At 36.6% G+C, this 12,664-nt stretch overlaps 1 protein-coding gene across 2 annotated transcripts in view; it reads left to right on the top strand.

Annotated features, from left to right (window-relative positions):
* The window catches only part of LOC127446993 (F-box-like/WD repeat-containing protein TBL1X), a 31,427-nt gene that overhangs the window by 1,375 nt on the left and 17,388 nt on the right, over nucleotides 1-12,664 (top strand). For both annotated transcript variants that reach the window (XM_051708416.1, XM_051708415.1), the window contains 3 exons: nucleotides 8,032-8,143; nucleotides 11,780-11,925; nucleotides 12,111-12,321. In XM_051708416.1, coding sequence (XP_051564376.1) covers nucleotides 8,086-8,143; nucleotides 11,780-11,925; nucleotides 12,111-12,321 — 415 coding nt within the window. In that variant the 5' untranslated portion in view covers nucleotides 8,032-8,085. The remainder of the gene's footprint in view (nucleotides 1-8,031; nucleotides 8,144-11,779; nucleotides 11,926-12,110; nucleotides 12,322-12,664) is intronic.

Here is a 12,664-nt window from a genome sequence, read left to right as displayed (position 1 = left end):
ATATTAATACAGAAAATTTAAATGCATTACATTATTTTGGCACACGAGTAAAGCATTAAAAATGACAGTAAAAAACATTGCTTTAGAATGCAATGCATTGTTTATTTCCATATTATTGACTATCATTGGCCTACAGTTCACAACAATCAATTTTTACAATTGAATTCATCATTTAGAATTGCACTCCATCAAGCTGTGTTTGAACAGAAGAACGTGTTCTCATCTTGTGCTGTCTGCTGTCGGTAAGTGTGGTTTGTTCTCTGTATAAGCTGCACGTTGCCTGTACAGCAAGTTTCGCTTACTGCCCCCTGGAGAAAACAGGTGGTACTTCAAGCTTGAATTGCTCAGATGGAAGGAATATTCCTACATACGTATTATTTTTTATATAATTAATTGCACTGAATTAATGCATTGAATCGACTGCCCTAATATATATATATATATATATATATATATATATATATACACACACACACACACACACATACACACATACACAGAAGTCACGGTTCGATACGAGTTCGGTACAACAGGAAAAAAGCAACAAATTCTTTTCATTTATTTTGAACAGACAGTAGTGCAAATTACAGTTTGTTCCACCTAGCGGCATTTAGTCCCCCCTGAGGTATTTGGTACAGTACAGCCTCCTTTAGTGTATTAAGCAGTAAACAGAATGCACTCTTGCATAGGCCATATTTTTTTGTAGAGTTGATAAAATACAAAAGGTATTTGGTCACAATCAGCTACAAAACTGAAAAGCATCTCTTGTGTTATAAAGTACAAAATAAATAGAATAATGAAAAATAAAACTTGTGCATTAGGAGAAGCCATTCTTGTTTTGGGTTGGTGCATAGATGGTCTCTTCTTCTTCGGCTCTTTTTCCTGTTGCGGCGGTTAGCAAACAGCGTTGCATTACCGTGCGCCCCCTTCTGGATTGGAGTGTGGATCGCCTGTGACTGATTGGATGCTTTTCTTTATTATTTGGTCCAAGTCATCCATTTCAAAAACATTTTTTTAAAATTACATTTTAGATTTATAATGAAATAAATTAATGTGGTGGCACAATTATATTTTTGTCTACAAAATTAATTTCAAACATTTAAGCATACGCCTTCAGATCAAAAGATTTTTAAGATCATGAGAAACATTTCAGTCAAGTGTTTCAAAACTTTTGTTTGTGTGTGTGTGTGTGTGTGTATATATATATATATATATATATATATATATATATATATATATATATATATATATATATATATATATATATATATATATATATATATATAAAATTATTATTATTATTATTTTTTACATAAAGTTTTTAGGAGATATAACCATTAAAAACAAATTGCGTTCGCGGGTCAATTTTGACCGGTGTGATTTTATGTTGTTTAGTTAGCTTTTGATTACCGAGTTGTTTTGAGCAGTTATTGGTTAAAAGTTAATCATTGTGAACTTGAATATATTAAGTAAATTCTACATTTGTACTTAATTATTGAAAAATGAATGCTCAATCTCACAATAAATATTGTTTATGATTGTTTATCTTTACAATGCTTCGTCATCAACCCTAAAGTAGAAAACCTTGTTATATTTATTCGCTAATTTGACCGCTATTAAAATAAATACATTTTACTTAATTTTTCGAAGCTGGTGTTCCCAGCATGCGCCGAGGCTTGAATAATTAAAGAGCTTGCATGGTTTTACTGTTTGGAAATGTATTTACACCATTTTTGTTGTTGATTTTGTCATTACGTGTCATTACGTTATTTTTTTGTGCTGTCTAAAGTTGATTTTCTACTCAAAACGACCTGTTCATGACCAAAAAATGATCTGTTGATTGTTATCATCATCGTGTTTTTTGCACCAAGTATTGAGGTCTGCTTGCACAGCTCTGAATATTGTTTCTATCGCCATTAAAGCAAGATGATGTTGTCTAATAGACTACATAGCATGCATTAAGCTTCCCTGTAGAACGCTAGGGAGGGTAGAGTCACATGGGGTAACCTCCTCGTGGTCACGATTAGTGGTTCTCACTCTCAATGGGGTGTGTGGTAAGTTGTGCGTGGATTGCGGAGAGTAGCATGAGCCTCCACATGCTGTGAGTCACCATGGTGTCATGCACAACGAGTCACGTGATAAGATGCACGGATTGACGGTCTCAGAAGCGGAGGCAACTGAGACTTGTCCTCCACCACCCGGATTGAGGTGAATAACCGCGCCACCACGAGTACCTACTAAGTAGTGGGAATTAGGCATTCCAAATTGGGGACAGAAGGGGATCAAAAAAGATATATAAAAAAAAAAAAAACACTTACATTTTGAGACTTTTGTATGTACAGTATGTTAGAGGTCAACCGATAGTGGATTTTGCTGATACCGATAACTAAGGTGGTGGGAAAGGCCGATAACCTATTAATCGGCTGATAGTAGGGACTCGTATTTTGAAATGGCGAAATGATAAAAAACTATCAGCAACTATCGGCATTAATGATTCGGTTAAACCGATATATCGGTCTACCTCTAATATATATACACTCACTGAGTACTTTATTAGGTACACCTGTTCACCTACTTACTCATGCGATTATCTAATCAGCCAGTCGTGTGGCAGCAGTGCATAATATCATGCAGATATGGGTCAGGAGCTTCAGTTAATGTTCACATCAACCATCAGAATGGGGAAAAATTTTGATCTCAGTGATTTGGACCGTGGCATGATTGTTGGTGCCAGATGGGCTGGTTTGAGTATTTCTGTAACTGCTGATCTTCTGGGGATTTTCACACACAACAGTCTCTAGAATTTACTCCTAATGATGCCAAAAACAAAAAACATCCAGTGAGCAGCAGTTCTGTGGACGTAAATGCCTTATTGATGAGAGAGATCAACAGAGAATGACCAGACTGGTTCGAACTGACAAAGTCTACGGTAACTCGGATAACCACTCTGTATAACTGTAGCAAGGCTTGACATTAACGATTTTCATGTGCTTCTCCTTCAGACAAGTATATTGGCCATTCCCAGCCAGATGTGATACAATCATGCACCAACTTACATTTACATTGTTGTTCTTGGCAAATCAAATACTTAAATAGATCATTAAAAGGATAGTTCACCCAGAAATTAAAATTATGTCACGATTACTCGACCTTATGTTATTCCAAGCCCACAGAAGAGAGAAATTTAAATGAATTACAAAAGGCAGAATGTTAGCCCCAGTCACCATTCACTTTCATTCATCTTTTTTTCCAATCAATGAAAGTGAATGGTGACTGAGACTAACATTCTGCCTAACATCTTGTTTTGTGGTCCATGGATGAAAGAATGAATGTCATATGGGTTTGCGATACATTAGGTGAGTTATGTAAATTTTTGGGTGAACTGTCAGACATGGGATACTTCACTGGACACTGGACTTAGGATGGACTACACTCTTAAAATGGAATACGTAGATAATAAATTAATTGCAGCCTTCATCAGCCAACTAATAAATGTTCTGTTTGCACTTCCGCAGTTAATTACGAATGTAATTAATCTTACAGTTAATACAATATATTTTTGTTTAAACACTGACCCATAACACTTACTTAGTTTGCTCATTTTAAACCATGAAGTGCACTGCGCACAAAAGACTAATATTGTCATTATATTCATGTTGTTTAGCCAGAGGGGAACTGGCCCCCACAGTGAGTCTGGTTTCACCCAATGTAGCGCGTGTGGAGGCTTCACGCTATTCTCGCGGCATCCACGCACAACTCGCCACATGCCCCACCGAGAGCGAGAACCACATTATAGCGACCACGAGGAGGTTACCCCATGTGACTCTACCCTCCCTAGCAACCGGGCCAATTTGGTTGCTTAGGAGACCTGACTGGAGTCACTCAGCACGCCCTGGATTCGAACTCACGACTCCAGGGGTGATAGTCAGCGTCAGTACTCGCTGAGATACCCAGACCCCCTTATTGACATTTTAATTGGACTGCTTGTCCGGTCGGACAAGTAAAATTCTCCTTCACATGCCACTTTAAAAATCCACTTGTCCCGGACAAGCATTAATGTCGAGCCCTTTGTACAGTAGCGAGCAGAATAGAATCTCAGAATGCACAACACGTCAAACCTTGAGGCGGCTGGGCTACGACGGCAGAAGACCACGTCGGGCACTTTATTAGGACCATAAAGTTCCTAAAAAAGTGCTCAGTGAGTGTATATATACTGTATACTGTATATATTAGAGGTAGACCGATATATGGGTTTTACTGATTAATCAGAGTCGATAGTTGCTTTTTGGAACTATCGGTTATCTGCAAAAATGTATGCCGATAGTTGCTTTTTTTAAATTCCTACGTGTACCTCTGTGGCCGGCGCTAGAGGGTTAGAGGGTTAGAGGGTTTTACTGTGGCATCTAGAGGTGAAATTAAAACAGTCACTGACACCTCATGGGGATTTGCTGTATCTTAATCTTTCATTATTGACTATTCATCCATATTTTTTTCCTCACTTCAATGCATATTTTGTTATTTTGATTAGATCGAGTGTTTTAAATATAACGAGAGCATGCAAAGATAAATGAGACTATATAGAATTGTACCGCATGCACGGTGCGTACATCGTGTGTCCCAACTTTCTTGTGAATAATAATAATAAAAAAACCTTATTTGGTGATGTATAAAATCCTTAATCTGGTGAATAAAGTCTTAAAGTCTAAATACTTAAATATAGAGCATTGTAACGGAGCCAAGTCTCTGTCATTTCAAAATAAGAGTCCCGAAATAAGTGTGTATTTCAGGCTGGTCTGTAGTTAAAAGTCCCACGTTATGCAACATATCTTATTTTTTTCTGGTTATTATTGGGATTTTGGTTGCACAATAGACTTGGAATTTTGTTCATTTTGGTGTCTTGTAGCCTCTCTGTCTGTGCCTGTCAAAGTAAGAACATTTTAATCAATAAAGATTTGAAATATGGCCTTTGATCGTAATCTTGACCAACCGTTTTTGAGATTTCGATCTTTCTCCATTCAAGTAGATAGGAGCTGCACTGGCATGACTGGAAATAGCGTCCCGAGAGCGTTCCAAAGATGGCCGACAGTGGACTGACTTGCTGAAAAGACTTTGATGATACACAACAATATATACTCAGATCAGTTATACTAGCCTGTATATTATTGATTGATATTGCAGAGAATGCAAATAAATGTGCATTAGAAAGAGAAGCATTTGTGTGTTTTTGTATAGGTTGAATGTGTTTAGAGCTGAAACGGCTGTAATGTGGCACTCGCCACTTCATGTTGACAAGATACGCTGGATTTTTGCACCTCCATGGCAACATTGTTGTTTCAGATGTGCATTTGATTGTTGAAGCTTGTGAACTCACTGTTTAATGTTTATTTTGGGCTGAAGCAGAAAAAGGTCTGAGTTTGGTTTATTTTAAAAGGACTCTTTAAGTCTTTTTATTGGCAGCAAAGCATGGGCAAATGATTATATATAATAATATAATATGACATTTTGGCCAAATCGTGCAGCCCTTAAAAGTCTTTGGTGCTGTTGACATCTAGTAAGTAAGGCAATTAATGTAAAAACACGTTACATACAGTGTCAAGAAAAAGTATGTGAACCCCTTGTAATTACCTGCATTTATGTATAAATGTCTCTTAAAATCTGGTTTGATCTTCATCTAAGTTACAACAATGAACAAGTCTGTTTTAACTAATAACACACACACACACATATATATATATATATATACACACACACATATACACACACTCACACACACACACACACACACACATATATATATATATATATATATATATATATATATATATATATATATATATATATATATACATATATACATACACACACACACACACACACACACATATATATAATTGCACTGAATGCACTGGGTAGCTCAGTGAGTAAAGACGCTGACTACCACCCCTGGAGAAAAAAAAAAAAGAAGACAACAAACTACTATATGCATACTATACTTTATATAATTATCTGTAATGTAGATTGTGAAGAGCAGTATTAAATAAAAATATATTTTCTCTTTTATTTGTATAAATTATGAAAGGGGTGTGAACATTTATGAGACAAAAGGGAATGTAAACTTATCTTCTCAACTATATATACTGTATACTGTTTATTAAACCTCCGATTAATGGGTTATCAGCTGTCTTTTCTTCTGCTTTCTATCTTGTTTCTGAACCGCAATCTAAATCGAGCAATTCTCTGATTTGGCAACTAAAAACAGCCATTTGGCTCCTTAATGTTTCAGTTTAGGAGCCAATGGCTCCTTAGTCATTTTTTTAGTCTGGAGCCCTGAAATTTACATTTACATTTATGCATTTGGCAGACGCTTTTATACAAAGTGACTTACAGTGCTTTTATTACAGGGACAATCCCCCTGGAGCAACCTGGAGTTAAGTGTCTTGCTCAAGGACACAGTGGTGATGGCTGTGGGGATTGAACCAGCAACCTTCTGATTACCAGTTATGTGCTTTAGCCCACTCCACCACTACCACACCATGGAGGCGATTTAGTACTGTTGGTACTAAGGTTGCCACGGTGTATGGTTTTACTCGGGACAAGGGACAACACTGGTGTGAAATTTATACAGGGTAAAAGGGGGAAACATTATGAATGGAACTTCCCATATCAATACTATAGCTTAACGAATAGAATAGCCTTAAATAAAGAATAGTTGCCTAATGAAGAGTTTGTGACATGATAAATGAACCTAAATAACACACTGAAAGCCAGATGTTCTTTACTAACATCAAATTAAAAAAGCAGCAAAGTACGCGCACTGACAGAAGATGTTTAATTGCAGGTGGCGTATATAATGGGCATGGTGGGTAACACTTTATTATATTTTTAGGAACAGATGACAGAAAAGCTGTCTGTACACATGTCTGATGTGCTGTTTGTTCGGAGGTGTGCATGTATGTAAAGGGTTCTCACTCTTTCTTTGTTTCAGTCTTCTAAAAATGTTATTGTCAGTTTGACAGTGTACAATGAAAAAAATCCCAAAAGCAGTTTATTGTGCAACCAAAATCTCAATAATAACTCGAAAATAAGATGTGGTGCATTACGGTGGACTTTCAACTTTAAACAAGTCCGAAATACGCCGGGGACTCTTATTTTGAAATAACAGAGACTTGGCCACCTTACAATGCTCTGTATGTTTAATGTTTTTTTGTATGTATAATTCACCAGATTACACTTTTTATATCCTATATATTCCCCAGATGTGCAGCTTATATGTATATATTTCACCAGATGAGGTTTATTGATGAGGAATAGAAAAATTAGTAAAAAACCAGAAACTATCGGTATAGATATTTGCCGATAACCGATCTTTTTGCCGGTAAAACCGATATATTGGTCAACCTCTAATCCATTAATTGTGTCATGACTCACATGTTACGGGAGAGTTAAGAAAGAGCTGTTTTATTTTTAAAAGCCTCTATTTAAACATCATTAGCAAAAATGCCAATGGAGTTGTTACCTTTTCTCGATCTGTTCGTTTTTTGTTTTATTTATTTTTTAATCACTCTTCTTCAAATATTCTTGGAGGTCCCTGTGTGTCATTTTAGAAGGTTTAAAATGTTTTAGTTAAAAATATGCATGAGTAAATATTGCTCTTTTGTTATTGTTATATTGGGGCAGCAGTGAGAAAAAAGACTTTGTTTTTTACATTTTAAACTACTAACATTTTTGACTTAACATTTAACATTTTGGTAACGCTTTCTATGAAGGCCATATTTATAATGCATTGTAAAGGCAACCCTTATTTACAAAAGCAATAAGTCATAAAAGGCTGTGTGTTACAGTGATTTAAAACACATTGAGGATGTTGCATGGCTGACGCAAATTTTATCATCGTAAAATTATATTGCCATTTAAATGCTTTAGATATCAGCCTGGTGTTTGTGAGAATTTATCTGCCTTTTAAAACATTTTTTTTATCGTTTCACTGGCGTACCATGTTGCTCATCATGTTGATATCTGTGTTTTCTGTAGATTGGAGCCGTTCTTCAGCTCCAGTGTTTCTCATCCACTGAGGTGTGAGCGAAGATGAGCATAACCAGTGATGAGGTCAACTTCTTGGTGTACAGATATCTACAAGAGTCAGGTAAACACCACGACTATGGATGGGACTTGTATCATCTTTGGGAATATTAATAACTGCTGACAACATCTGGACTTGACCTTGTTTACACCTGGTATTAAGAAAGAACACAGCAGCATGGTACTGCCCCCATGAGCTTCATCATCATCATCATCATCACTTCAGACCTCAAGGACATTATAGCTATTTTTGCATTTTGTATAACCACATCATTTGTTGTATAACTTTATTTTTGTTGTTGTTATTATAGAGTACAGAATATGATTATTATATCAAATAATCAAAACACATGGTTGCATTCCTCTCTCCTCTATTACTTATTTGATACCTGGTAGTAGTCTGTCTGAAAAGAAGGTACTTAAACCTGGAAAGTGTTGTCATGTGTAGTATAGATTAAAATTATGATTTTAGGAGTAAAGTACTTTTATAATGGCTTGTTTTTACACTTTGGATAGATGGGGACCTTAGAGACTCAGAATAACCAAAATATGCCACTTTTTTTTTTTTTTTTACATTTTGAAGGCTTGCCTGTAAAATGATATCATTGTTTTGCATGTACTCTACTGGATGTGAATAAGAGGGACCTTCAAATTTGGATATGCCAAATTCAGGCGGGAATCCAAAAATACCCCAGAGTTTAAGAGGTTGAAGTAGTTAACCTTTAAGCTCAGGCAGGCCCACGAGAAAAAAGTCAAAATATTAACTGCAGTCTTGACCAACACAAAATAGGTATCGTTTGAAAGCAAAGAAGCTATACTTTATAATACATGTAGACATTATGACCAAAACAATCCTAAAAGCTGTTTATTGTGCAACCAAAATCTCAATAATAACTCGAAAATAAGATGTGGTGCATTACGGTGGACTTTCAACTTTAAACAAGTCCGAAATACGCCGGGGACTCTTATTTTGAAATAACAGAGACTTGGCCACCTTACAATGCTCTGTATGTTTAATGTTTTTTTGTATGTATAATTCACCAGATTACACTTTTTATGTCCTATATATTCCCCAGATGTGCAGCTTATATGTATATATTTCACCAGATGAGGTTTATTGATGAGGAATAGAAAAATTAGTAAAAAACCAGAAACTATCGGTATAGATATTTGCCGATAACCGATCGTTTCAAAAAGTAACTATCGGCACAGATTAATCGGTAAAACCGATATATTGGTCAACCTCTAATCCATTAATTGCGTCATGACTCGCATGTTACGGGAGAGTTAAGAAAGAGCTGTTTTATTTTTAAAAGCCTCTATTTAAACCTCATTAGCAAAAATGCCAATGTAGTTGTTACGTTTTCTCGATCTGTTTGTTTTTTGTTTTTTTTTGACTACTTCTGAACAAGTGCTTTGAAATTTGTGTTCTGTTTTGATCATTAAAAAATGTGCTGTGTAAATATTGTCAGTATCGATCAGTAAAAACTTCAAACTCATCGTATGTGTCATATGTTGTTGGAAAGCTCTCAAAGAGTAGAATAAAACCAGATTATTTGTTTTACACGCAGACAAAAATATAGCGAGTAATAGCTAAGTATGTGTCTTTGACAGTTATGTTGGTGTTGCTTGTATGCCGTGTTTTTGCTTATAACTTGACAAAAAATATTGCAAACGAGCCCACACACAAGATAATCAGATGCATAGATCATTAGATAATCCACATGAAGCACAATGTAAAATATGACCACCAGGAGATGGCGCCAAATACATGACACAGACTCAATGATGACTCAAATGACACAGAATGAAACTCATTCTGTGAAATCTCATTACGAAACATTTTTGGACACTATGATATTTAAAAAAAAAAAACTTTTCTTTACAATGATACCAAACACTTGACCGTCCTTGTTTTTTTTTTTTTTCCTTGTTTTGTATTGTCACGTTATATGCCTTTAATTTTGGGTATGCCACTGAAACAGGAAATCTTTAAAAACGCCATAAAATGCTTCCGAAAACTTGGAATGTATGTTTCTTAAATGCTTGTTTTTTATTTTATATTTTTATTTTATTTTTTTGTCATTTTTTAAACTAGATGTTGTTGTTTATGCATAAAGCTATTTTTTTTCATAAGAAAAACAGGTTTAATGGTTGAAGGTTGTCCTTAAATTCTAAATTTCAAGTAATCGATTACGCGTTTTTGTGTGTGTTACTGTACTCGACTACAAAATTATTTGAAATGCCCATCCCTAATCATAACACAAACGCACACAAACCAACGCTGCCTTCAGGACATCGTCATAAATATTACACCATGTATACAGAGATTTGTGTTTGTATTGTGTGTATTGTTGTTTAATATCTGTTACACGCTGTTAATGTATTGTCTCATTTTGTTTATAGTTCATTATTGCATCTGTTTAAAGTTTGTTATTCTCTTTCTCAATTCGTCAGGATTACCATTAATACTCATGTAAATTGACGTGTTAAAATTGATGCAAGTGTAATGTAATTTGTTTCTCATTCAAATCAGCATACATCTGCAATACAGGCCCCGTTTCCACCTGGTATTACGATGTGTCTCGGGTGATCCGATCACATGTGGTCAGGTGATACACATCGTTGTTCACACCTGGTCACTTAAATGTGTCTCCTGTGACCACTTGTGTTCAAATTTGGAGGGGAGGGTCTCTGTTTCATGATGACATATATCAATCACTATGTTACTGTGTTAATGCATGATAATAAAGCACAACAAAGTAAGTAAAGCCAAAGAAAGCGCGAAAAATAACGCTGCGCTGTTTCTCCCAGATGCGGCTGAAATTTTATCTAAGCACAAACGCAACATGTCAAGCAGAATTATCCGTTATTTTAGTGGATTACCTGTATTAAAGGAGCTTCAGGTGTTCATGCTTCTCGTCTGTGTTGATATCAAACACACTGAAGCTCTCGTGATTGTGCATGTATCTGCTTTTTTTAATTTTCCAATCTGACGTTATTTCCGTTTAAAGCCGCTCGTAACCGGCAGACTTTAAACTCTTGTTTTAGCACAGCAGTTGATTGACAGGTGAGGGGCGGAGCTTCACTGCTGCCGGGACGCATACAGGACGGATTTGCATTTACACCTCAATTGCAATGTGGTCACATGCGTTTTTGACTACATATGTGTGTGGATTTTGTGATTTGATCGCAAAACATTTTAGACCCCGTTTTGACCTGTATTTAGGGCTGACCACATGTGATCGGATCACCCGAAACGCATCTTAATACCAGCTGGAAACTGGGCCATAGTCTTACATGTGCCAAACCTTAAATAGCAGCAGTTAAGAGTTTGTCAGACTGTCAAGTCCAGATTTCAGACTTTTAAACAACGCCTATTTTGCTTCAAGTGAGTAGTTTTTAATGAATTAGCTAGTGACTTGTGATTGGACCACTCGATGTTTATAGCAGATGTAAATGCAGAAAAATCAGGGCTGTCAGTCAGTTAAAAGATCTTTAGAATTAATGTAATCAAATTAGTTGCATGATATGTTCAAATTAATCACAAAAAAGTGCATGTATCAAGATTTGCTGAAAAAAGCCCCCGAATGAAGTTTCAAAGACATTATGAAAATAAAATGGCCATTCATTCATTGAAAGTCAGTTGTACTGGTTTATGGTTTATTTTTTGATCACATTGATGTGTTGTGTGTTATAGGTTTCTCTCACTCTGCTTTCACGTTTGGCATTGAGAGTCACATCAGTCAGTCAAACATCAACGGCACTCTGGTGCCTCCTGCTGCTCTCATCTCGATACTACAGAAAGGACTGCAGTATGTGGAAGCAGAGATCAGCATTAATGAGGTCAGATTTGACCCGGATTATTTTACCATTTAACTGATTGTAGTCATGATTTAATTTACAGTCTGTGAAGCCTTTGAATTATCTGGATTTGTGCACGAATGAACGGATTTTCTTCAATCCGTTGCTTTGTTTGCTTCAGTTTTGCCTGTTGATGTATTTTAACATTGTGATTTTTTTTGTTTCAGGATGGCACATTATTTGACTGTCGTCCGATAGAGTCTCTGTCACTCATCGACGCTGTGATGCCAGACACGGTTCAAACACGACAGCGGGCATTCAAAGACAAACTCCCACAGAAGCAGCAAAACAACAGCACTAACTCAACCATTCAGTCCCACACTACAAAGAACGGTGAAGCGACGCTCAATGGAGATGAGAACGGCACTCATGCTCTTTGTAAGTCGTTCATGACTATTCAAGCCTAATTTATACAACAGAAGAAGCCGGGGGCCTGGGTGGCTACCCCTAGAGGCGCGAGTTCGAATCCAGGGCGTGCTGAGTGACACCAGCCAGGTCTCCTAAGCAACCAAATTGGCCCGGTTGCTAGGGAGGGTAGAGTCACATGGGGTAACCTCCTCGTGGTCGTGATTAGTGGTTCTCGCTCTCAATGGGGTGTGTGGTAAATTGTGCGTGGATCATGGAGAGTAGCATGAGCCTCCACATGCTGTGAGTCTCCGCGGTGTCATGCACAACGAGTCACGTGATAAGATGCGCGGATTGACGGTCTCAGAAACGGAGG

This window comes from Myxocyprinus asiaticus, chromosome 10 (assembly GCF_019703515.2).
Source record: "Myxocyprinus asiaticus isolate MX2 ecotype Aquarium Trade chromosome 10, UBuf_Myxa_2, whole genome shotgun sequence".
Classification (NCBI taxonomy): Eukaryota; Metazoa; Chordata; class Actinopteri; order Cypriniformes; family Catostomidae; genus Myxocyprinus; species Myxocyprinus asiaticus.
This window is presented reverse-complemented; position numbering and strand designations above follow the sequence as displayed.